At 36.9% G+C, this 27963-nt stretch overlaps 2 protein-coding genes and 1 long non-coding RNA gene across 5 annotated transcripts in view; 2 read left to right on the top strand and 1 right to left on the bottom strand.

Annotated features, from left to right (window-relative positions):
- Positions 1-2781: 2781 nt before the first annotated feature.
- syt4 (synaptotagmin IV) lies at positions 2782-11087 on the bottom strand. Its single transcript, NM_199948.1, has 4 exons — positions 10863-11087; positions 8767-9620; positions 5897-6017; positions 2782-3850 (listed from the first exon to the last, which is right to left on the bottom strand). Exons 1-4 carry the CDS (start codon positions 10894-10896, stop codon positions 3540-3542), a joined length of 1320 nt encoding a protein of 439 aa, NP_956242.1. The 5' UTR covers positions 10897-11087; the 3' UTR covers positions 2782-3539.
- Positions 11088-12002: 915 nt separating this feature from the next.
- Positions 12003-16046, top strand: LOC101883418 (uncharacterized). Its single transcript, NR_170253.1, is given in 5 exon segments — positions 12003-12106; positions 12781-12892; positions 13098-13252; positions 14460-14558; positions 14904-16046. It is a non-coding gene; the product is annotated as an uncharacterized LOC101883418 (long non-coding RNA).
- Positions 16047-24049: 8003 nt separating this feature from the next.
- Positions 24050-27963, top strand: part of vbp1 (von Hippel-Lindau binding protein 1) — a 45347-nt gene continuing 41433 nt past the window's right edge. For 2 of the 3 annotated variants that reach the window (XR_015494771.1, XR_015494770.1), the window contains exons 1-4: positions 24053-24154; positions 24418-24542; positions 24970-25036; positions 25780-25878. Coding sequence is in view for 1 of the 3 variants with exons in the window: in NM_001020624.1 (NP_001018460.1) it covers positions 24074-24154; positions 24418-24542; positions 24970-25036; positions 25780-25878 (372 nt within the window). In the remaining 2 variants the exon portion in view is untranslated. 3 annotated transcript variants of the gene reach the window in all.

The raw sequence follows: 27963 nt of genomic DNA, 5'->3' as shown, positions 1-27963 counted from the left end.
TTTAAATTCCACAGGCTAATCCCAATATATTGGATTTAGATTCATCGATAGATCTATAGACAGCAGTAAAGCTGATCAGTGACTGACAAGATCAGTTCCTCATATGTGCAGAAACTCACAACAGACTCTGAGCTCTTTGACTTTCTCTCCATTCCTTTGTTCAGACAGGTGTGAAGGTAGATATGTCAGATGTGTGTGTGTGTGTGTGTCTTGTTTATGTAGTTCATGAGGACACAAAATAGTATATTGACTCTATTAAGATGGTTTACAAGGACAAGGTTTTCAAATCAAACTTAGACCTTTTGACATTCAAATTTGCCACAGGTTTCACAGGGATGGGCTTAGGTAAAAAGAAGCGCCTATGAAGAGTCCTTGTAAACCATATACAAGTATGTGCTTGTCTGTGTGTGTGGTTTAACCGTTGCCCAGTGCTCTTTCTGATGACCTCTTCACTGATGTACACCTGGAGAGATGCCAGCTGATGCATCATCGTATATGACCTTACGTCAGAACTCCAGTCTCTGACGTTCCTTCTTCATTTATAGCACCTGCATGCACAGAACACAGACATACCTTTCACAGCTCCTGTCAGCTGATGATTTCCCTCTCTCCACCTTTCCTCTCACTCTTGACATTTCTGTCCTCACATCTTTATGCATGTGCGATTTCTTTCTCCCTTTGCTCTCCAATGTTCAGTCAATACATTTTTAATCTTCAAGAAAGTTTGACTGTTTGCATTTTAATCTCAGCATATGTGCCATTTTTAAGTTACTGACGACATTTGTTGTCAAGTTAAGAGAGATTGAGTCTCATGAGGGTGTGTGAAGCTCTTATGAGGTCATTGGGTATTTATGGCTAGGATAGGAGCTTGCGCGTTTGCTAACACGTGTTTTTAGCAACCTGCAGCACTGATGCAACACCACAGTACTCAGTGGACTGATGCTGATGGCTAGGAATAGAGCTTTAGCTCATTTTGTCACAGATCCAAGAGAAACAGAACATTCTGGCCCTTCCTGATGTTTTCAAGCCTTGGCAACCAGCTTACAGCTTTTGTGAGGATAAGAGGTGTTCCTGATGTTATACGTCAATGAGTTTAAGTCCTGCTGACTGCCTTGACTGCAAACAAAAAAAGGAAAAATAAGGGAGGGCGAAAAAGAACAGAAGCTCACCAAGGCTACATTTCTGTCATCAAAAATACTGTGTTGTTGTGAAATATTGATTTTAAAATTAAATTTATTTTGATTGAAAATGTAACAGTAGTTTCCGTAGTATTTTGTATCACACAATCTTTCAGAAATCTTTTTAATTAATTTGGTCATCATGAAATATTCCTGACATAATATTTAAAAGTAAGTGCTCAATATTAAGCTTAATTTTTTTGTGGAAACCTTTGATGGATTATTTTAATGAAAAAAAAAAGCTTTTGTCTGAAACAGAATGTCTCTTCTGATCATTTTATTGCATCCTTAACTAAAGAAAAATTATTAAAAAGGGTAAATTTGCAGCTTTATTCTTCAGAACATTTAATGCACATAAAATATATTGTTTAAAAATATACAGGTAACACTTAAAAAGCACATTGTTACTCCAATTATTTTTTGAGCAGTATATATATATATATATATATATGTATATATATATATATATATATATATATATATATATATATATATATATATATATATATATATATATATATATATATATATATATATATAACACTTTAAATAATCTAGCTCCTGTTTCTCTATAACCAACCTTCTGTATAGCTACAACCCAACTTGCTCTTTAAGATCTCAAAACTCAGGGCTTCTGGTAGTACCTAGAATAGCAAAGTCTACTAAAAGAGGTTGATTCTCCTCATGTATGGCTCCTAAACTCAGGAATAGCCTGCTTGATAATGTCAGAGGCTCAGACACTCTCTCTGTGTAGATGTAGATGACGCTTATTATCACGTAAAGTGAAGAGCGGGGTGGGGAGATGGGGGGAGAAGATGATGCTTATGATCATGTGAAGTGTGGTGGTAAGGAGGTGGGTGGGGGGGTGATGCTTATGATCGCATCAAGTGAAGACCGAGGGGGGGTGGATGCTTATACTCACGCAAATTAAAGAGAAGTGGGTGGGGTTTTTAGTTGTGGGCCGGATGGAGAAGAAGGGCAGGGTTGGTGGTTTAAGACCCCTACTCAAGAGATGCAGCGCCGTTAATGCGATCCAAGACCTTTGAAGAGAGGATGCCAAAGGTGTCCATAAAACTGGACCTGGCCGTATCCTGAGCATATGCTGTGGCGGTCATGAGCGGAGAGCATTTTTTTACCTTCACTTTCGTCAGTTGGTGAAGTTTGTTCCTCGCTGATGTCGCGACTGGCTTGCTTGGTTGGGACTTGTGGAGCTGCACCGCAATGGATTTGCTCTTCAGTGTTTGGACTTTCAGCCGTGAAAATTAAACGACACAGAACTGAACTAAACTGAACTTCAACTCTAAAAACTGGACTGACACTGTTTCAATTGACTAGAACTTCTATGTTAAGCTGCTTTGACACAAGCTACATTGTAAAAGCGCTAAGAATTGAAGATAAATTTAATGAATACATGCACATTACGTCCTCTCCTTTCTCTCTACTCCTTCCTCACTAATGCTAATCCCCCTAATTGATTTGCCTGTGACGCAAAAGCACTGACTCAGACTTCCCAGTCATCACAGTAAATAACATTCAAATGAATATTGCTCCATCAGGAGGAACGAGAGCAGATTAACTAAATAAAATAGGAGACGTAATGATCTTTCTCAGAACTGGATGTTTTATAGTAATACACAAATATACATCACTTCCACCGTTGTGCTCACAGTGAAGAGAACGACACTCTGTCTCACTGGAACCGAACTAACACACACATTTACACACACACACACACTCGCATTCACACAAGTACACGCTCGCCGCATGCAGTCCTGTTCAGTTTGTGCAGTCGTCCTGCTCCATCAGTCTCTGCTTGTTGTGCCTAATTTAGGCTGCTTCCACACCGTGTTCACTTACAAAAGACGTCAGGCAGAAACACAAACCAAACCGAGAAATCAAGTATAAAAAGAAGAGAGCGAATGAATTTCGACATCTGAATAAACAAGAATAAAAGCATCTCTTAAAAAATAAACAGATCATTGAGTTAATTTACATCATCATCATCATAATCACATTAACAGGATTTTCTTTAATTGTATCGCATGATGGAGTATTGAACTGTATACTAACAGTGAGTAGAGAAGAACAGCAATAGCAACATGACATTCGGTACTGCACAAGGTGGTGATCGATCGGGATTTCGAATGAAGCATGAAGAAAAAAGCGGCATCGGGCATCTGAGAGCGTCTTTGGAATCATTAATTGGTCGGGTTTGGCTGGCGCCTCCCCCTTTAGAAGAAGCCCCGCCCCAATGATATGACTGAGATCAGTTGATTGACAAGAGGACATTACTCGCGACATAAGTCCACAGTTCAAATCCTGCCCACTCAACCATGATATCCAACGACAGTTCTTGGTTGGCTAGTCTTCGGAAAGCGCATGCCACTTGGCGATCTGTCGCCGCGGGTGGTCACAGATCTCGCGCCAGTGCTCGCCTGCGGTGCCAGGAGAGGAGGTTCCCAGAACAAGCCGGCCAATGACAGGCGTACGAGACGTCCTGTCGGAGTCCAGCAGAAGAAGCTCCACGCTGGTGTCTCGCAGGCCGTCTTCTGAGGGCAGGTCGAAGACGAAGAGCTCGTTGAAGACTGGGTTGGGGGCACACTTTTTCACATGCGTCTTCTTCTTGCATACACGCTTCTTCCCCTGGAACAGGTTCACCTTCACGTAAGGGTCTGCAAAAGACGGGGGAAAGAGAAATGAATGGAGTGAGACAGAAATCAATACCTCCGTCGATTCGTGGGAAATGATAGTTTGTGCTCTGGGAGATCACATCTCTGCTGTACAACGGGTTTTATAAGTGGCTGACACAGCTTGAGAGGTGCTGTGATGTACTAATTAAACCTTAAAACTCATTAATAAATGATGTAATGATTCAATAAAGTACAAACAACTAATCTTTCAGCTAGTTGGCAAGGGATATTTGTATGTAGTTTGTTGTATTTATATTTCTTGTACTAATATAGTTTAGTTTCTCAAGAATACAGCTAAAGGTTTGTCATTTTCGATCACTCTGTGTTGTTTTTTTACTCTATCAACTTACGTCAAAGTGCTCTGACTTTATAAAACTTTCTGACTTTATAACACTATCTATTCTATTTCAGTCGATTCTGTCTGATATGTCTGATAGATATGAGCCAGTAGGGACCTTCTGCGCCTACTGGTAGGCTCAGAAGCCTGTTATCATCCATCCACGTGGTTTACCTGTTATAGATCACATAGATCTGCGGTCAGAAGATAACAAGAATAATTTTTATTATTTATCACATTTCCTATTAATTGTATTTAATTAACGTCTACCCCAACCCTAAACACGTCATAGTAATGTAGAAACAGATCTGGATCTGGAGTCTTCTCTATTAGTACAGCTGGTTAAACATGAGAATCATTTGAATGATTTATTAAATTTTATTAACATCTTATTAATTGTATTTTATTAAGGTCTACCCCTACTCCAACCCTAAACCCAACCATCACAGTAATGTAAAACAGATCTGGATCTGGAGTCTTCTTTATTAGTATAGCTGATTAACCATGTAGATGTAGGATAACAACCTTCTTAGCCTACCAGTAGGCACAGAAGGCCCCTACTCGCCCATATATGTCAGCTGATAACCACTGACAACTCCCATTCAATCGAGTGAAAACATCTGAAGCAGCTGCTATTTTCTATTTTATCTAATGTAGATGTTCTATTTTATCTAATGCTCTTCTAACAATACTTATCCCATATTCCATTCTATCCAATGTTTGCTATTTTGTTTGCGATCGACTTTGCATTTGATCTTGGTGGACTAAATCTGCCAGGCTGTTGCGGCTGTCGATTATTTCTTGTTGAACCATTGACTTGCTACCTCTAAGAAATTCACAGAAATGCTGGTGTGAGCATGTATGGTATACTGCTGCTGCATAAACAGCCACACATGAACGCAGATCTAGACAGGTGGTGCTGGGGGAGAGCCAGATTATGATTATGTTATGATTATGATTATGTTCTATGTACTATTTGGAGACTTTGTTGAAATTTCAGAGTTTACAAAAGGATGTTTTTAATTGACCTACTATATCGAGATTACAATTTCTATATGATCAGAATATAAACTAAATCATTTAACGTTCAATTACGCATAATTAGTAAATGCTCATTCTAAAGTCCTTGCATTAGGCTTATACAGTGCTCAGCATAATTGAGTACACCCCATTTTAAAAATGAATATGTTTCTCCATTTTTATTTGTAAATACATGTTTCTCCACATGTATTTTGGTGCATTTAAACAAATTTATTTAAAAATTTTTTTATTTAACAATTAATTAAATTTATTTATTAAACATATATTTATTAAAATAATATTTTAGTCGCCAAACATATTTAGAAATGGAAAGATAATCCAATTAAATGCAAGCAAAATATTGCAAAATTTATATTTAACATTTTTCTGTAACATATAAATTTGGCTGTACTAGTTTTTGGACCGTTATCATAAGTTATTTTGTTAGATGAGCTCTATATTTGGCTCCAATTCTTACTAATCTAATGTATATGCACAAATATAATATTGTAAGCTTCCTTTTAAAATATGAATGTAAAAGATGGATTTGTGAGGGGTGTACTTATATATGCTGAGCTCTTTACCAAAAAGACATGTATATTAGGTATTCCACTAATCAGATATATTAAGTATGCCACTAATTAACTCTGATAATCAAGGACTGTCCTCACCTGAGGGTCCGCTGGAGTCAGCTTTGGGCAAATGACGGGCTTTCAGCACCACTACAGTCAGAGTGCTGGTTGTCGACTGATAACACAGGGACAGAAGCAGCTCTCCTCGTCCAGCACTCCTCTATAGATCAGGAGAAAGAGGATTGATGTTTATTAACACATTACATTGTGGTGTGGACACAATCAGCATCACAAACCCTAAAATATATCTTATAACATCACGTTTTGGCAGTTAAACATGGGGTGGTTAGAGAGACAACTTCCAAAACAGAGCGCTGATGTTACGAGAAACGGAGTGTGAATCATTCCCTTGGCACAACACCAATGCATGACTCCAATTATGTGTGAACACGGCAGCATGTTGCCTTGGCAACACATCAGCAGGGCTCTGCCACGCCGATGACTTGGAATGTCTCTCAGCCAATGAAACATAATTATATGTGTTTAACTGTATGAGGCCACAGTCACCAGTGGAAGACAATAGCTTTCCTTTCAGCTCAAATGAGTGAATTCACACGTGCATAACAGTAAAGATTGTGTTGCCAAAACAAGGTTTTGTCAAAGATGTTGACTTCTGCCCTGTTCACTATTGTTTCAATCAGGTATGTGTTCTTTCAGTGCCCAGCTAAGACTTTCAGGAATTCAAGAGTGCATTAAAGCGTGATCACAACTAGTGTGGCGCTTGGTGAGTAGTGCATTTATTAACCACCTACATACATTATTCTCTCTGTAAAGGCAGAGGAAATGGACTGGTCAGTTTATTAGGCAATTAAAAATGTACAATGTGTGGGCTTTAAGATTGATGACAAAGACTATTTATTGATCCAAATAGACAAACAGACATCATTTTTTCCAGGCCTGGGTGTGTCATTGACTGTCCACATTAGGCAAGACTTATTATTAACTGTCTTTTAATGTAAAATGATCTGGAACTGGTGTGCTAAGATCCTTAAAAATGACCAAATTTGGTTTCATCTTCCTGAAAAGCATAACATTTAGGGTGTTTATTTGCACAAAAGTTGGAATATCTGTTTGTGTGTGTGTGAATATTGAGTGTGTCGGCAAAGATTATAGAATACACAGAAGACATGTCACTTGTACAGGGTTGCCAGATTTAGCTGACTGATTCCAGCCTAAAAACTATCCAAAACCCGCAGAAAATGCAAAAACAACTGCCCAGAAATTTGGAGGCTATCATAAGCGTTTATAAGGTTTAGGATCAGGGGGGCCGGTGGGGTGTGGAGATATGCAACCGGTGCACACCATTGCAAAACCGCCCAAATTTTCTCTACCAGACTATGTCATTTTTACCAGCACAATCAAATTCAAAACCGCCTAATCTGGCTACACGAATTAAGCCTAGTACCCTTCTAGTACAGGAGCCAACCATTGATCAATATATGGCGAACAAGCCCGTCTTTCGGTACAGGAGCCAATCATTGACCTTTGTATGGCGAATAAAGCCGGCCCTCTAGTACAGAAGCCAATCATCGTTTGCTATATGGTTAATAAAGCCCGCCTTTCAGTACAGGAGCCAATCATCTATCGCTATAAACCAGGGGTGGGCAAACTCGGTCCTGGAGGGCTGGTGTCCTACACAGTTTAGCTCCAACAATAATCAATTACACCTGAACAAGCTAATCAGTGTCTTCAAGATCACTAGAAATCTATAAGCAGGTGTGTTTGATTAGAGTTGGAGCTAAACTGTGCAGGACACCGGCCCTCCAGGACCGAGTTTGCCCACCCCTGCTATAGACTGACTCAGACCAGACGTGAGCTTCTGCAGATTTTGTGTGATTTGGACGTTTAGAAATTAAATTCAATTAAAGAAATGGCTAACAGTTGTGGAGAATTTGATGTTTCTCCATTCAGACAGAATGCCCGAGCATACTGCCCGAGAGGCGTTTCAAAGATGGCCACCGAGTGAAATTACTTGCCTTAAAGGGACTTTGGTGTCAGTGTGTGTGTGCAAAATAATGGTTTTGAAGATGTTTGATATTGTTTTATCAAAACTTTAAAGTAAACATTTGATTTAAAAAAAAATTATTATTAATTTTAATTTTTATTATTTTACTGAACAAAAATGCACTAAATGGAAACATTTTTATTTTAAAACTGGTAGAAATGCCACCAGCAGGTTATAGAAACAAAACTGAATAATGGTGCACTCTACAAAATGCTGGGTTGTTTTAACCCAGCTGTGGGTCAAATATGACCAATCTCAATGTTGCGTTATGGTTTTCTTAATAAATCTAAATGACTTTTTTTAAATCAACTGTTGGGTTTGTCCATATCTGGCTCAAGTACATTGGGTACATCCATAAAAACTGATATACAGTGCTTAGCATATGTAAGTACACCCCTCACAAATCTCTCTTTTAAATTCATATTTGAATAGGAAGCTGTACAATATATATTTGTGCATATACATTACATTAGTCAGTACTGAAGCCAAATCTGGAGCTTATATAACAAAGCAACTTACGATAACAGTCCAAAAACTAGTACAGCCAAAATATGTTAAAGAAAAATATTAAATACAAAATTTAAAAATAGGAAACATCAAGAGAAGCAAAAAATTTAAAAAGATTTAGTTGAAATTTTGTAGGTTGTCATTTATTTTTTTGCAATATTTTGCTTGCAATTTTAATTGTATTATGTTTTAATTTTTAAACGGGTTAGATGACTAAATTATTATTTTAATAACTATATCTGTTTAATATATCTGTTTTGTTTAAATGCACCAAAATACATTGCCTATATTCACTGAGAAATGGATCAAAATATTCATTTTTAAAATTGGGTGAACTCAATTATGCTGAGCACTGTACACAAACACACACAGAAGGTGTAATTAAAGCTTTTCTTACCCTGATATTTTTCTTAATAATGTCTCGGCTCATGAGGACGCGCCCCTCAGACAGGTCAATATCAGCCAGGGGAACAAGGGTTTCTCCAATGACCTCATCTCGTGAAAATCGGTCGAAACTCAGCACCATGAAGTGCAGAGCCAGCTGGGAAACTCGTGCAAATGGGATTCCATAGAAGCTGAAGGTCTCGTCAAAGGCCGGGTCCAGAGTCTTCCTCAAAACACGTGTCTTCACCTTGTGCTTCTTCTCAGGCAGCAGGGTCAGCTTAATATAGGGGTCAGAGGTCAGCGACTGTTCATCTGTGGGCGACAGACCATGTGCCTCCTTTATGTGAACCATGAAAGCCTTCTTCTCAAAGTTGTACTCAACCGAAAAGAAGAGCGTTCCCAGACCACCTTCCTTGTCCTGGGATTTCTCCACGGCTGGTGTTGGTGTATGACTGGATACCACGCTTTCTGGAGTACCAGCCTCCTGGTTCGCAAATCCTCCCTGAAGAGCTGGGATGTCAATATCTGGAGAACTACGCACCTTCAGTTGGAGTGTCGGTGGCTTTGTGGTGAAGTTTCCATTTAGGTCTCGTTTCTCCAGGTCTAGATGGAGGTCTGGCCGTCCCCCAGTAGGACTGAGGGTTTGTTTTCCATGGGCTTCTGGTGTCTTTTCTCCTCCAAACTTCTTCTTTCCACTCAGGCTTTCAGGGTAGATGTCAACCCCCTTCAGCATGTGGACGAACTTGTAGGGTGGGGTCTTGTTGCTGCTCTTGTTGGCTTTGCGTTGACAGCAAATCCATGCAAAGATGGAAACACTGAAGACCAGACCAAACACACTGACCACTGCCACGCTCACAGGAACCTCCGCTATATATGTAGAATTGAAAAGATAACATAAAACACTTATTTATTTGTTATTTTATAGATATATGGCTATGGAAAATGTGTTCATATTTTTATTCTATAAAGAGCTGATGCCATTTTGTCCATATTTCAAATAAAAATAATTATCTGGGGCATTTTTGGACAATTAAAGAAAGATATGTCTTTATTTGTTGTAACTGATAATTATGGTTATTTTGTATATTGATTTCTGGTACATGGTTGTTTAAAAATGAATATATACATGACATACATTTGTTATTTATGCCAAATAAAGCTCTAAATGAGAACATTTTTGCTTTGAACTTGATATAAATGTCATCATTAGTTTGCACAATAAAGTAAAAAAATTTTATCCAAACACGTAACTATAAATCATATGAATTAAGATTTTTAAAAAGTGTTTAAGTGTTATATTGTCTCTCTGCAATATTAAAACACCTTTAACATCAGTCAGAGTCAGAATTAAATCAAAGTCAGAATTACTGACACAAAACACTGGCATTTGTTACTAACACTGGCATTTCTGACAAATTAGAAAATAGTAAAAAAAAATAGAACAACGTTTTCTAACCAATATATAAATAAATAAAATAAATAAAGTGGTTTTTTTTACAGCTGTATGTAGTTATATTGTCTCTCTGCATTATTTAAACACCTTTAACACGTAAACCAGAGTCAGGATTACTTACACGAACACTGGCATTTGTTTCAGACAATGACATTTCTAACACTTCGAAGAACAATAAAACCACTTTTTCTAACTAAACATCTCAGGAGTCTCTTAAATCACAAATCAATAATTTAAAAATGACCGATAACTTAATTTGGCTACATAAGCTTATCAAGCCAATCATGTGGTAGTGCAGTAGTGTCTGGGAATCTGGAAATTTCCGTTTTCACGGTGGGTGCAACACCTCGAATTAGCGAAAGTGCTCAATCACACTTTTCCCCCAGAAAACCACTTCACATGACTATTGAGTGATAACTCCAAGCTTCGGACAAACATTTCAGCGCGTTTTAAATACATTTTCACATTTTACATTAGTGATGTCATAGATTACTAGAGCACGCGCCTGTTTATGGCTGTGCCCGCGCATCAGGGAGAAGCTGCGTTACAGTAGGCTAATTATTAAACCTTGTTTCTAAAAAAATATATATGCATCAATTCTATAAACATGCACAAATATGATTTTTATTAGTGATAAATAACAAGGATTTACACACCAAAATGTGCTTCTTCTGTCGTCACTGGTGCCATTGTGTACGCGCGCTCTGTCCAAGGTCCTGAAAAGATGCTGCCGCTCACGATTCCTCACCGCACGTCGAGAGAGACACAAGACTGAATAATTTAATGCTTGTAGTAGATTAAAAATGTACGCCTGTTTATTGTCGCTCCAAAACAAAATAAAGCAAGACGTTCCCTCTTTCCCAGAGGTTTCCTCACACCCGCCCAGTGCTGATACTCAGTGCGCTATGAGTGCGTCTGACAAGAGACGCCTCAGCAGACCACGCCCTCCTGTGAGATCATCTTTTCTGACGCAGATCTGACGAACGCACTGCCTGAAATCACTACCCTGCATAGATTATATAGCCAATTTATTTCTTTTATTGGGTAAATATCCTATTCATAAATGTAAGTTTTCTTTAATATTGCACTTTGTGATTTAAATTAAATAATTATATTACAAAATGCTTACAACAAAAAGTGAATCTTTACAAATGATCTCTTTATGTATACAATTTTGCTTCTGAAATCATTTTAATTTCAGATTTTTCTGTATTTCTTACAATCCAAAAATTAAGTTTGCTGCTTGTTTGGACTACTTATTTAAAGTATTTAAAGTGGACTACTTGTTTATCACAGATCTTTTTGTATTTTTATTCTTACATTTTTATTTATTTGTTTGTTACTGTATTGGTGGTGTTTATGCCCCTTATACATACACTTTCTGTACATTTGTATGGCACTTAAGGACTTAGATGTTTGCCGACTGTTAGCTTTGTGTCTCTCCTGTTAAAGCCACAAAAGGGAAACTAATGGCGAGGATGTTTTTTGTTTTGACTGTTTTTCTTTTTTGAGCAAATATATTAAACAAATCCTATAAATAAAATACACTGTAAAAAGTTCTTCAAGGGTGTTGTCCATAGGAATTAATTTTAAAAAGTATATTTCTTCCAATAAATCGATTACCTTTCCATTTTGAATTAATTTAAGTTTTACATAAGTAAAAATTGCGATTGTTTTTGTAACTTATTATTACCCATCAAAAAATTGTGTTTTACTGACCTTCAAAATAAATTGCTTCTACAAAACTCTATTTAAGTGTTTATATCCAAAGTAAAACTTCACGACCCGCCCACATGACGCAGCAGGCATGCAGAGCAACGACACCGTTGCTCATACCTGTACCGGACAAGTTTCGACGTTCTGTGGAGTTTTTGAGGGCTTTATACAACGTGCAACACATGTAAGTAACTATTTGCATTGCATAAAGTTAGGTTTTAGCCGACTGAGCACGCATTTATTGCACTGTAAAATGTAAACAAGTCGCCTTTCATGAAAGTAACGGTTAAGTTTATCAGTTTTGCAAGCGCCATGCGGCCTTACCGAAAGTACGGAATTTAACATTAATCTTAAAACAACTATCGCAAACGTAGGATCGAAATATGTTAGATATATTGCCAGATTATGTTTCTACTTTGTTTTGTGTACTTTTACAAAAAAAACATTGTCATTTTGTTTGTCTAGTATAGCTTTGGTGAATGTGAATTATTCTGTCTCAAATCATTCGTCTTAAATGTTATGCCTCTTTCCGAATTAGCTAGCAGAACACCACTAGCATGGGCTATCTTACTCGTACATGTGTCAGTTATAAGTTAACGGCTAAGTTTGTAGTCACAAATGTATTTCCTGCTTGATTGAAAAAGATGAGGACATTATATTTTTACCACCTATCTCTGCAATGTATCATAAAATTTATTAAAGGTTTAACTTTATCTTTTGATAATTTGTTTGAAATATTTTAATTTACCTTAAATCATTTGTTCAATTTAAAAGATTAAATGTTTATTTGCATTGCAATATTATCAATGAATCTGATGTTTACCTAAACTCTTCTTTTAATTTGTGTTGCTTTTTTAGAGAGATGTCAGAAGCATAAATGACATGATGGCTAGGACATATAGCTGGGGGAGAATGGATTGGTTGTCCAGAGCCCAGATGTGCAAAAATTAAAGAAAGATGGCCTGCCCAGGTAAATGATTTATCAATGACATGCTGCTTGGCAAATAATGGTGAACAAAGATGTTTATGTGATGCTAGACACACTTTTTGCTGAACACATACTGAAAATTTTACCTCACATGTTTTATGGAGGATTTCATTACATAGGAATAAAAGGTTGCCAATTCTTTACACATGTGGTTCCAAATAACAGACAAACAATTGATGTATTACAGAGAAATGAAGAATTCCAAAGGTGTACTGGTGTTCCACAAGAATCGGTTTTTATTTCCCAGCTGGACAAATACACTCCAAAACTTCTTGACCTGTTTAGTGCGAAGGGTGCAGCGACTGGTGAAAACATCAATTGGAGTTATTGGAACTGATACAGGTAAGGCAAACATGGTAACAATGTGGCTGATGCATGTTTATGCAATAAGTACTTTATTTACTCATCTTGCCTAATAGGTAAATAGTGCAAAACAAAGTCATTAATTTTAAGGGTAAATATAAAAAAAAGCGTGTGTGTGTGTGTCTCTGTGTATATGTATGTGCGTATGTGTGTATATATATATATATATATATATATATATATATATATATATATATATATATATATATATATGTATATATGTGTTATTTGTGTATATATGTATATGTGCGTGTCTGTGTGTGTGTGTGTATATATGTATGTATGTGTGTGTGTGTGTGTGTGTATATATATATATATATATATATATATATATATATATATATATATATATATATATATATATATATATATATATATATATAGTTGAAGTCAGAATTATTAGCCCCCCTGAATTATTAGACCGCTTGTTTATTTTTTCCCTAATTTCTGTTTAATGGAGAGGTTTTTTCAGCACATTTCTAAGCATAATAATTTTAATAACTCATCTCTAATAACTGATTTATTTTATCTTTGCCATAATGACTGTAAATAATATTTTACTAGATATTTTTCAAGACACTTCTATGCAGCTTAAAGTGACACTTAATTGCTTAACTAAGGTAATTTGGTTAACGAGGCAGGTTAGGGTAATTAGGCAAGTTATTGTATAACAATGGTTTGTTTTGTAAACTATCGAGAAAAAATATAGCTTAAAGAGGCTAATAATTTTGTCCCTAAAATGGTGTTTAAAAAATTTAAAACTGCTTTTATTTTAGCCAAAATAAAACAAATTAGATTTTTTTCAGAAGAAAAAATATTATCAGACATACTGTGAAAATGTCCTTGCTCTGTTAAACATAATTTGGGAAATATTAAAAAAAGAAGAAAAAAATTTGAAGGGGGCTAATAATTCTGACTTCAACTGTATATATATATATATATATATATATATATATATATATATATATATATATATATATATATATATATATATTAGATAGATAGATAGATAGATAGATAGATAGATAGATAGATAGATAGATAGATAGATAGATAGATAGATAGATAGATAGAGTTGAACTCTGTTGAATAGGTTGTACAGAACCACACTGATAATGACATTTTACGTTTGTAGTTATATTGCCTGCAATATTCATATTTTTCATTATTCACTTACCAACTATAGGATTCAAGTACCTCTGTGGTGAGGAACAGAGACGTGGCTCTGAGATGCCTCATTGAATACATGGGAGAGAGTGGGCAAAAGCTGATCTCTGACTACTATGTAAGTATTGTTTAAAAAGCATAGTTTGACTTTTTTGGGAGAGGCACACATTCCTCAGATATCAATCTTATGTCTGACTGAATTATAGTACAAAGATGGAGCTCTGTCAAACATTCGAAACACGCCTACAAACACCTAAATGATTATGCAGGAACCAGGGTCCCAAGTTAACCTTTTGGACTTTTAGTTGCTTGTAGACTAAAAAATAATGTCATTTTTAACTACAGTTTCACAAAAGTAAAATCCTTGTTTTACATTATGCAAAAATCATAATCATCTGACAATATAACTGTCAGAATGGCTTTTTCAGTTTTGCCACTTATTGTTCTGTTTATTCTCATACAGGGAAAAACAGAGAGCAGTGTCTATGAAGACTTGGAAATGCGCAATATGCAGATATATGTCTGCCGTGTTCCAGATGTGGTGGGCATCATCATTGAGGGCATCCCTGTGCTTACTCATCTTGGAAACCACGCCAGGGCTATGAACTTGCAGTATCCACCACAACTCAGCAAAACATTTCAGGTGTTTCAAAGACATTTTGTGGGACTTGACACACTGCGTCCAAAGTCTTCCTCCTGATTCATGACACAAAAACTTCTGAATTAGTTATTTAGTTGCCGCTCAGAGGTTCTGTTTCTTTGCTTCATCACTTTTGTTCAATGGACAGTTTGACTTGGAACAATGTGGTAGTCACGCACCGACTTCTTCAGTTTCTGGATAAGTCTGCAGCAAATATGGGCATTTGATTTGCTTTTGTATATATGGGGCAAAGTTTGTTTTGTTATGTCAAATGCTGAGATCAGAGGCACTTTATTTTTTTTATTTCAATGTTGTAGTACATATGAAAATGTACTGTACTGTGTACACAACAGGCATCAGTTGGACACCTCAAACCCCCATGAGGATCCACACACACACACAAACACACACACACACACGCTCAGTTTTAATGGGTAAAGTTTAGAAGGGATACAGCTGCAGATACTCGCATCATTCATTCATTTTCCTTCAGCTTAGTCCTTCATTTATCAGGGGTTGCCACAGCGAAATGAGCCACCAACTACTCTGGCATATGTTTTACACAGTGGATGCCCTTCCAGCTGCAACCCAGTACTGGGAGACACCCATACACACTTATATACTATGGCCAATTTAGTTCATCAATTCCCCTATCGCACCTGGAGGAAACCCATGCCAACATGGGGAGAACGTGCAAACTCCAAACAGAAACACCAACTGACCCAGCCGAGACTCAAACCAGCAACCTTCCAGGGCCACAATGCTAACCACTGAGCCTACTTGCATAAATATAGCATCATTTTTGTGACATTGTTCAACAATTATATGTATATATTTACCGTACTGTGAGGGTTGGGCTTAAGTTTGGGGTAGACCTTAATAAAATACTGTTTACTGGGTAATTTAATAAATGATACGAGTATATTACTGCTTTTACACTGTGAAGGTTGGGGTAGATGTTAATAAAATGTATTTCATTCAAATTTTATGGGTATTGTAATACATAATCTAAACTATATGATAACAATAATATTAATTCCTCACATCTATAAAGCGCTTTTCTGGGCACTCAAAGCGCTTTACACACATTGAGGGGAATCTCCTCATCCTCCACCAGTGTGCAGCATCCACTTGGATTAGGCGACGGCAGCCATACTGCACCAGACTGCACACCAGCTGATTGGTGGAGAGGAGACAGAGTGATGAAGACAGTGATGATATGGGGATGGCCAGAGGCCATTGGGCAGATTTGGCCAGGATGCCAGGGTTAAACCCCTACTCTTTTTCCAAGGATATCCTGGGATTTTTAACGAGCACAGAGAGTCGGGACCTCGGTTTAACGTCTCATCCGAAAGATAGAATGGTTCACTTGTATCGCTTGTTGCAAAAATGTTTTCAATTATTTTCTTAAATTCATGAATGAAAATATACAATTACAATCAGGAGATCAATATAAGAGAGATACAAGAGAGGGAAAATACAAGTGACATTAACGGCAGGTAATGTCACCTGTAAATAAACGGGAAAAATAAACAGGGGGGCTAAAAATTCTGACTTCAACTGTAATAACAAAAATTGGACACATTTTTTGTTGTTGCACATACAGAAGGATTTAAGCAGTCAACTTCAATCAGAAAATGTGGAAAACAAAAATTCCTAACAAAATAAAAAAGATAAAGTCTTCAGATTCATGTGCAAAATCTATGTAATAATAAATAATTTATTTTAAACTTAAAGATAGGAGGAGTGTTTAAATAATAATGCAAGTCAAACCAAAACTTCACACATTCACACATACAAAATAAAAGTTTTACAGTTTCATCATCCTTACCACAAACTGGAGAACGACTCGGAATATCAACATATTTGTAAATAAATGAGATTTTTATTGCAGTATTTTAAAATGCCTTTATTTTTATTAGGAAGAAAGTATTTATAAGGCAACAACCAAGCTTTTCTCCAGTCTACATTATTAACTAATGCAACCCAACAGAATCTGCCTCACAGAACAATACGATGACTTTGCTGAGGAATTAAATGGATCTGTTCATTCATTCATTTCCTTTTCGATTTATTCCCTTTATTAATCAGGGGTCGCCACAGTGGAATGAACCGCCAACTTATCCAGAATGTTTTACTCAGCGGATGCCCTTCCAGCTGCAACCTATTACTGGGAAACATGCATACATTCTCATTTACACACACACACACTCGTACACTACGGCCAGTTTAGTTGATCAATTCCCCTAAAGCGCATGTGATTGGACTGTGACCCAGCCGGGACTTGAATCAGTGACCTTCTTGCTGTGAGGTGATTGTGCTACCCACTGTGCCACCGTGATGCATAAATGATTATGTTTATTATTTTAATGTATTGTATATGACTATTGCCCAGATGCATTACACCAGTGGGGATATCTCTACGAACAGTATTATAATCTCTGAAGTGAGTAGGAAAGTCACGAACAGTCATAAAGCGTTCATAACACAGTAAGTTCCCCAAATCATCAAGTACAGAAAATAATCACTTGTAACAACAACTGCTGGCTGCTGGGATTGACGTCATTTTTGGAAGGCGCGTGCTGCTGGCTCTGACGTCACTCTCGGAACACGCGCGGGTTCTTTTAAACCGTCATTTCTCTGTCGGATTATCAAACTTACATTCCACTTTACTGCTGTTTTCACTGTTTCCCAGCGCGCGATGGCGAAGACGATTGCGAGAACTGCGAGGTCCATCGCGGCCCAGATAAACGAGTGCTGCTCCTACATCCACAGCAAATACCAGCAGCTGCAGGCCTTCCGCCGACAAGTCAAACGGAGGACCAGACCCAAGCACTGGGACTGGATAGAAGACTTCGAGCTCGAGCACGAGCTGCGCTTCCCCACCCGCGGGCCCCGGAGCCTGCTGAAGCTGCGGAACCTGCAGCAATTCCTGCGGGAAACCGAGCAGAACTGGTGGGACTTTCGGCCTCCGCGGGTGCCCGGGAGACCGCACCGCGTGTTGCGGATAAACCTCCAGGACCGGCCGATCAAAGCCCTGCTGAGCACCGAGCTTTTCCCTCCGAAGCCCGTAGACCGCACAGAGAGACACTACTGCCGGAAACTGCTGCTGATGGAGCGGCCGCTGGAGATCAGCTTACCGGCAGACATACTGGAGGAGATCCGTGCGCTGGAGCATCTGGAGGAGGAGCAGGGGCTACCACCACACCTGCACTGCTCATCCGGTCAGGAGGACTATTATTCCGCGGATGAAGAGTGAACTTTAATATAAACATTTTATATTTGTTAAATAAATAAATAAAATGAGTACAAACAACACAATTCTTTATTTTTTGACAACTTAGTTGTTTTATCTTCAATCCACTTAAATTTGTAAACACTAAGTTAACTTAATTGATTTGTGTTGTAACAACATGGAGGAATTGTAGATTCCTAGAACTCAGCATATTTTTACAGTGTTTTGTCTTTACTTTTATCTTTGTACTCACAATGTCATCCAATGTTATTCTTAGCTGTTCAAATGAATTGCTTAAATACACTCACTGGCCACTTTATTAGGTACACCTTACTAGTGGACCGCTTTTTGCCTTCAGAACTGCCTTATTCCTTCGTGGCATAGATTCAACAAAGTACTGAAAATATTCCTCATTGATTTTGGTCCATATTGACATGATAACAAGCAGTTGCTGCAGATTTGTGAGCTGCACATCCATGAAGCGAATCTCTCGTTCCACCACATCCCAAAGGTGCTCTATTGGATTGAGATCTGGTGACTGTGGAGGCCACTTGAGCACAGTAAACTCATTGTCATGTTCAAGAAACCAGTCTGAGATGCACTTTATGACATGGCGCGTTATCATACTGGAAAAAGCCAACAGAAGATGGGTACACTGTGGTCATAAAGGGATGGACATGGTCAGAAACAATCAGGTAGGCTGTGGAGTTGACATGATCATCAGTTGGTACCAATGGTGTGCCAAGAAAATATCCCCCACACCATTACACCACCACCAGCCAGAACCACAAGGCAGGATGGATCCTTGCTTTCATGCTGTTGATGCCAAATTCTGACCCTATCTGAATGTCGCAGCATTATGTCGCAGACTCATCAGACCAGGCAACGTTTTTCCAATCTTCTATTGTCCAATTTTGGTGAGCCTGTGTGAATCGTAGCCTCAGTTTCCTGTTCTTAGCTGACAGGAGAGGCACCTGGTGTGGTCTTCTGCTGCTGTAGCCTATTCGCTTCAAGGTTTGATGTGTTGTGCGTTTAAAGATGCTCTTCTGCATGTCTCAGTTGAAACGAGTGGTTATTTGAGTTACTGTTGCCTTTCAATCAGCTTGAACCAGTCTGGTCATTCCCCTCTGATCTCTGGCATTTGCGCTTACAGAACTGCCGCTCACTGGATATTTTCTCTTTTTCGAACCATTCTCTGTAAACCCTAGAGATGGTTGTGCGTGAAAATCCCAGTAGATCAGAAATGCTCAGACAAGCCCGTCTGTCACCAACAACCATGCCACATTCAAAATCCTTTAAATCACCTTTTTTCCCCATTCTGCTGCTCGGTTTGAACTGTAGCAGATCATCTTGACCATGTCTACATGCCTAAATGCATTGAGCTGCTGCCATGGGATTGGCGATTAGAAATTTGCGTTAACGAGCAGTTGGACAGGTGTACCTAATAAAATGGCTGGTGATTGTATGCAATAATTGTTTTTTTTAAACCACAATATCCTGCACACTGATACCAAACACAACATGCCGGTTACTTGTGTGATCAGCAAAGGTTTATGACTATGTGTTTTCAAAAGTGTCAGAACAAGTACTGGTGAAATGTACTCTTTCTGTAGTCTATTAACGGGAGGTACTGAACTTCATTGGCACCTTATTTAATTTGCTAAAGTACAGAGCAATTGACTGAGAACAGACCCATAATACTGGTTGCAGTCAGTAATAAATGAACTAATGTCTGTTGTGACATTTGATCATAATGACATGGATAATAGAGCAGTCTGCCTGGATGAATATTATTCATATACGCTAAATATTTTTTATCTTTTCATGCCTCACTCTGTTTAACATCTGTTGAGCCGGCTATTTATGTTCATCAATATAAATGTGCTTTTGGTGTCACTCTCAGTGCTTTATTCATTACTTTGAATTTTTATTTCAACATAGTGTGTCTGTATAATGTATATAAACTGCAGTCTTCTCAAATGTATTTAAATAAGAATCAGCAAAAACATACCTCATCATGACCAGTATAAGATGACTTAAAGGAATAGTTGAACAAAATGGAAGATATACTGAAGAATGTTGGCGAAACACTGAGATCCATAGTATTTTGATCCTACTAAAGATGTGAGTGGCTTTTTTCTCCCAATATTCTTCACAATATTTTGTTTTGTAAAATTCATCACATCACTTGAGTGCCAGTACATTGAGAGGACTTTCCATTCTTGTGTGAACTATCCCTTTAAATGCCATAAATACAACTTTTAATTTTAAAGATGTGGTGTAGATGTTGAAACGGCAGGTCATTAATTGCTTTAGTGTTTTTTTTTTAACTTAAAATAATTTATAGCCGACTTAACTTATCTTGCTTTGAGGTGTTACCATAATATTAAAGCATAGAAAATTCTAATCAAACTGAAATAATACACCACACAATACAATATTCAACCTTTTATTAGGTTTATTAACATCTGGAATTTTATTCATTTTAATAATTGACTTCATGTTTCTTTTCATAAAAATATATAATAAAAGCTAATTCAAGTTTTTTTCATCCCAGCATGTATCCAGGGAAATATCCCATAATCTACTACTGTATCTAAAATAGACAATCAGGAACATTGGAATAAAAAAAGTTTGAGATCTGGTGCAAATAAAGAACATAGACTATTTTTAAATGTCACTGACTGCAGATGGATGTAGATTTTCTTAAAGCCTACAGAGTTAGCATTTGAGGCAGGCATGCTGCGGTCTAATACACTCATCCCTGGTACATACAGTCCCATATCCAGTCTGGTTGAAGGGGAGGTTTTTTTTTTCTTAAAAAGTGTTTCTTTTTGTAGTTCTATGCTTCATTTTCTATTTAATTATGAGAATAAAATATTGCACTTTAGTGACATTTTAAGATGAATTAGCTTGTCTGATCATCATCATAACAACATTTTTTGATATACCAAAATATTTCTTAAAGAGTTAGAATGAAGCAATGTAAAATAATAATTACATCATTTGTGATTAGAAACAAATAAAAATTTGTTAAAGTTTTTATTTAAAAACTGTAGTCTGTTGCCATTTATTAGGTAAATAAAAAACTGAAATTCAACTTGCCTCAGTCAGAATTTTGCCATTTGAATAAAAAATAAAACATAATAATAATATCAACAACAACAATAATAATAATAATAATAATAATGGCGCCGTGGTGGCGCAGTAGGTAGTGCTGTCACCTCACAGCAAGAAGGTTGCTGGTTCGAGCTTTGAATGGGTCAGTTGGCATTTCTGTGTGGAGTTTGTATGTACCAGGTGCTCTGGTTTCCCCTACAGTCCAAAGACATGCGGTGCAGATGAATTGGGTAAGCTAAAATTGTCTGTAGCATATAAGTGTGAATGACAGTTTATGAGTGTTCCCCAGTGATGGGTTGCAGCTGGAAGAGCATCTGCTGCGTAAGACATATGCTGGATAAGTTGGTGGTTCATTCCACTGTGGCGACCCCAGACTAATAAAGGGACTAAGCCGAAAAGAAAATGAATGAATAAATAATAATAATATCAATAATAAAAGTAATCATATTATTATTACTATTATTATTATTAATGTAGAGCTTCACAATTTCTTCAAAAATCTTCTCTTGTAAAAGGTACATTCGAAAATTTATGAATAACAACATAAGCCAAAATAGTATTCAAATCAATTTCAATATGTTTAGCTTTTGTTTCTTCACACATTTTATTGCTAATTTTTGTTTCAAGAATAAGATCCAAGATTTAGAATAAAAAAATGTTCTCCATTTAAAAACAAATGCAGTAGTGAAAGATGACTTCTCTTACAGCAGATTGTAAAATGAACATTTTTGTTAGCGTTGACCAAAACGGATTACACACCGAATTGGCAACAGAGCCAACAGAGGATTCCGTTTGGTCTTAAGTTTTTTTTTATATGGGTTATTTTCACTATTTATGATGACATAGCAGTCAAAATAGGACAACCGAGCTCATGTATGGGCTCAATACTAGACCTCTGTCAGAGAGGGGTGGGTCTTCTGAACCACCTGCACCCCCCATGGCTACAGGCCTGACATAGTTTGCCACTTTACCTTATTCTGTTATCCGAAGTGGAAAAATGAAAAAAACATATGCTGAATAGGTTGGCGGTTCATTCCACTGTGGCGACCCCTAATTAATAAAAGGACTAAGCCAAAAATGAATGAATGAACATTGGAGTATTCTTTTGACTTGTTTTTTTTTTTTAAAAATAACACACACATAAACACAAACCAAAGTATATGCTGCACATTTCAGTATTCACATATTTTGTTTTACTGTAAGAAACTGAAAATTACCAATAAAAATATGAATTATTATCTTTTTAAAATAAGCTGGTTTCACCCTCTGTTTAAAAGAGAATGGAATGTGCTTCTGTTTAATTAATCTGCATGTATTTTGGCTAAATTCCACATTCTTTAATGCAATTTAACTTAAATTTACTGCATTTTTGACTTAGGCTCATTCATTCACTGACTAATTTTCTTACAGCTTAGTCCTAAATCAATCAGTGGTCACCCCAGCAGAATGAACAGCCAACTTATCCAGCATATATTTCACACAGCGGATGCCCTTCCAGCTGCAACCCAGTAGGCAACTGGGAAACATCCATACACATTCATTCACACACATACACTACGGCCAATTTAGTTTATTCAATTCACTTATAGCACATGTCTTTGAACTGTTTGGGGGAAACCGGAGCACCCGGAGGAAACCCACACAAACACAGGCAGAACATGCAAACTCCACACAGAAATCCCAGCCGGAATTCGGACCAGTGACCTTCTTGCTCTTAGACAGTGCTAACCACTGAGCCACCGTGTCGCCCTTGCCTTAGGCTTATATTTGTTACTCTTCTGCTTTTATTTACAATCATTTTTAAATATGAATTATAATGTGACACTGTATGTGTGATATAAGTGCATATATAGGCCTATTTAATAAAACACATCTAATAAGGTGCTATTCTTGCCCTGCTACTTACTTTCACCTAAAGATCCACATGCAGACAAAGAAAGCCTGTACTGAAGCTGACAGTAACATTAGTAAGCAGGACAGACAGACTCAATAATAATATTATGAAAAATCAAACTGAAGACTAAGAGCAAATGTATTTATCTATTTTTTCATTTCACCCCAAATGTATTGGATCAAACCTCTGGCTTGCCACCAACTGCTGTCGTCACGGCCAGCGCCTCGTGCTATTTCTCATGTCAATCAGGCAACACTGACATCTGCCGGTCGGTTTGATAAATGTCGGATATTATGAGAGGGTGCTCGCTGCAGAGCCATTTGAGGAGAGGTGAGCTCCAGAGAGGGGGAGCATGAGCTGTCGCTCCTCCTCCTGTAAGCTGTTTTAATGCGTACACCAACCCCACCCCTAACCCTACCCCCAGTGACATCACTCGTAGAAGAAGTGCAAAAAAGGTGGAGCTCAAGCTTAAGCTCCCCCTCTCTGGAGCTCACCTCTCCTCAAATGGCTCTGCAGCGAGCACCACTTGGATATTATTAAAAAACATACGTTAACAAAGACAGATGGACTACATTTGAATTTAAATATGATATAAAAAGAAATTAATGACAAAATGGCCAGATGAAATCATCACCTGCTCATTGTTATAAGAAGAAGAAAGTCACTTTTATTATGCACGCGGCGCCCGTGCGTAAGAACAGCGTGCGCGTGCGTCAAAGAGGAAGAGTCGTAAGTCTCTCCAAAATGGCGACGACCATAGAAAGTGGCAATGCAGGAGCTGCAAATAAGAAAAAACACCTCGGAATCCCTGAAGCAATATTTGTGGTCAGTGCGAAAGGGATATATAGTTAATTTTCATGTCCGTGCTGTCGACATGTTTCTGTCTGTGTTGGTTTGTTCGTCTTTAAACGGCTTTAAGTAAGAAAGCGCCTTGTTCTTCTCCTTATAAGGGTGCAGGCATTGCATGCTCATGTCTTGAATGTGAGCTTTGAGTGACAGAGAACATGTGAATAACTGGCTCTCAAAAACCGCTTTGTTAATTATAAGCCTTAATTAACCAGATGTGAAACACATTGTGTGTTCTGTAGGAAGATGTGGACGCCTTCATGAAGCAGCCGGGCAATGACACAGCAGACGCCGTGCTGAGGAAGCTGGATGAACAATATCAGAAATATAAATACATGGAGCTCAATCTGGGGCAGAAGAAACTCAGGTTTGGTTTTGATCTGTTCTACACTGTGCTGTAAAAAGTAGTCAATCTTTCAGTCACAAATTACAATAAGATTTCATTGGGTAATGTATTTACTGACACAACCAATGATTAACAACACTTGCACAGCATTTATTGATCATAGTTCTACATAAATGTACTAATGCATCGATAACATCCAAATTTATGCTTAATATTAGTTAATGTATCGTGAGTTAACATGAACTAACAATGGACAACTGTATTTTCATGAACTAGTGTTAACGCACATCTAATACTGTCATAAATGTATGTTTCATTGTTTGGTTATGTTAGTATATGCATTAACTAATAAAACCTTACTGTAAAGTGCTCTGGATAGCATGCGTATATGTGGCTACAAGTTGTTTTTGCAGACTATAATTGTTGACATTTTTTCCCTCTGTTTCAGGTTGAAAAGCCAAATTCCACAAATCAAACAGACATTAGAAATCCTACGGCACATGCAGAAAAAGAAGGTAAGCTCATTTCTTAATTAATGGTGATTTAAAAAGAAAATTTGTCTCAAAATTGCTTCACAGAAACAAATCAAAGTTCAGTCGAAAATTACTTAAAATGATTTCTCAAAGTTATTTACTGCTTTTAGGATTTCTTTCATGTACTCCTTGTGAGAAATATATATATATATATATATATATATATATATATATATATATATATATATATATATACTTTTTTTAATAAATATATATAAATATTTTTTTTTCATAATTTTTTTTTGTAGTGTGTTGCAGAAGAGCAGTCACATATTAGATCACGTGTCATAATTGTGTCTTTAACATACACATAAATGTGTCTATTCATCATAAACTGGCCTGTCAATCAGCCTGTCATTTAAAGTCAGTCTTTTTCTCTATACATGTTATAGATCTTTTTGTGCTCTTTTGCTTCTAGGGCTGTGTAATTGAGGGGAAAAATGAACATTTCAATATTTTATTTTTCATCTTTGTAAACAAATTATCTCAATACAATAAATCATATAAGCATAATTAAGGTGATTTTGTTTTTTAATATTATAATATTACAGAGGTTTTTTTAATATTATAATCAAAAACAAATTATTACAACACAGTAAGATAGTTATGAAATTCGCCCTAAAATTACATTTTAAATGATAAATTTTTGAGATGCAGCAAGTGTATTGTTCTGCTTCACCAAAATTCATCTTTATTTATTTTTATTTATGCATATCAAATCAAAGGACACCACAGATCCCATGGAGACACATTTTCTGTTGGCTGATAACGTCTACTGCAAGGCCTCTGTTCCACCTACAGATAAAGTGTGCTTGTGGCTTGGGGTAAGTGTTGAATGTTGAGTCCTGATGCATTTGATGTGAGCATGAAATCAAAATAATTATTATCTATCAAGATAATAATCTTTTAATTTAATGGTTGATTATAAGACCAAGTGTGGTACTGATTTTTGTTTTTTTACTACCCTGTGTCACTGCATTACATTATGAGCTGTGAAATCCTGGTTGTGTTGACTAAAACAACTGCTTTTAACAGCATGTGTGAAAGTGTTGACGATCATTGCCTTTGTTTTGCTCTTTTGTACTGCTTATGAACTCATGAAACCTCTTCATCACTTTTAGCGTACCGGGTTCCCACATGTCTTAAAATTACTAGAATTTTATAATGTTTATTCCAGATATTGTCAGTAGGGATGTAACGATATTAAAACCGACCCGAAATATCACAATACACCAACCACGATACGTATCTTGAAACTCGTGGCATACCGCGATACTCTTATGCCCCCTGCTGCCCATTGTTGAGGTTGACATCACTTGTCTCTAACTAATTGAACCAATTTAAACATATTTATCACATTTGATTAAATTGTTTTAGCAATGATGAGCTTTTGTTTTAAATATTATATTCTTAAGTTAGTATTTTCCAAGTGCATGTCATGTGATGTGACTTAAGAAAGCATCACACTCAGTTACTACTGTATGCAGGATGGCTGCTTCACACAGTACTGAGATTGCAGATCCCCCAGACACATTTAAGTCATCTGTGTGGGAACATTTTGGTTTTCCAGTGGAGTACTGGAATGGAATTTGTGTCGTAGACAAAGCTCACGCCTATCTATCGTAACTGTTTCACAACTTACACAAAACCTCACAATGTGAGGGTGTAAGCAACAGAACTGCCAACTAAAGTGATTTAATGTACAAAAGTGAAACCAGAATAATGCCCAAATATATACAAAAAAGAAATATTTACACTAATAAAAATAATATAATAAAGTAGCAAATTCAAACAAAGGATCAAACAAAAATGAGTTAAACTCGAGTAAGGGGACAATTGTGAAGCCAAGCAAAAGAAAGAAATATAACAAAACAATTTTAACTCATGAATAACCCCTCTTAACTTGCTAAAACTGATGAAAAGATAAAAAGGTCTTCAGCGCCGTGCGCCGCAGTCTTCCCTATACTGTACTGTAGAATAAAATAAATACAAAGATGATCTTTACCTCTTACCTGATGTCTTTAACAATACATTTTCAACGTGTTTGCAAAATGGAAATCGTATGACATCTTCCCTATCCACCTTACTCTGAGAAAAGAGTGAACTTGAGGAGGTAAACCTCAGTATTGTTGGGAAGGAGCCAAGGCAAAAAATAACATACAAATCAATTGAAATAAAAATATAAAAACCTCACAAAATTTCTCAAAGTGGGCAAAAGTAATGCAAAATAATTTTACCCAAACGAAAGTTAAGCAAAAACAACAAAAATCATAATCATGTCAGAAAATGCACGAAAAACGAGATCAAAGGAAAAATCGCTCTCTCCCGCTCTTCCCGACATGCTTTTTATATTCCCGCGCTTTGTCTCCAAATGATGATAGATCGGTCTCCTGACCAATCAGCTGTCATAAAGGCGGACCTACAGAAATGACCAGCATGGAGGGAGCAGGAGAGAGAAAACGGGAGGCAAAAATACAGCCGACTACAACTCTAACATTAGTTTCAGACACAACTGCAATGTATTGTACTGGTGAATATATCATGTAAAAACACTTTACAAACACATTATATGTATATATTTTTTCATTAATTTAAACGGAAAGCTATCTATCTAACTGAAACCTTAGATAATGAAAAATGAGCATCATGTCTGTGTCTGTACAGAGATCAAGACTCTCACCTGAGAATGTGGATATTATGGTGTTTTTGAAGATCTTTCACTAGTCTACACTGCAGTTATTTATTTAATTTTAGTTTACTTAGTTAAGATGGCTGCACTAAAGAGAATAGTTTTTTCTGACTAGTCTATATTGGAGGTGTTTAGTTAATTTTAGTTGTTTACTCTGGTATTCTGACTGTACTAAAAATGTGATGACAAACTTAATAATGAAAAAGTTAAGATGTTCTTG

The sequence above is a fragment of the Danio rerio genome, chromosome 7 (assembly GCF_052040795.2).
Source record: "Danio rerio strain M-AB ecotype USA chromosome 7, GRCz13ab, whole genome shotgun sequence".
In the NCBI taxonomy this organism is placed as follows: domain Eukaryota; kingdom Metazoa; phylum Chordata; class Actinopteri; order Cypriniformes; family Danionidae; genus Danio; species Danio rerio.
This window is presented reverse-complemented; position numbering and strand designations above follow the sequence as displayed.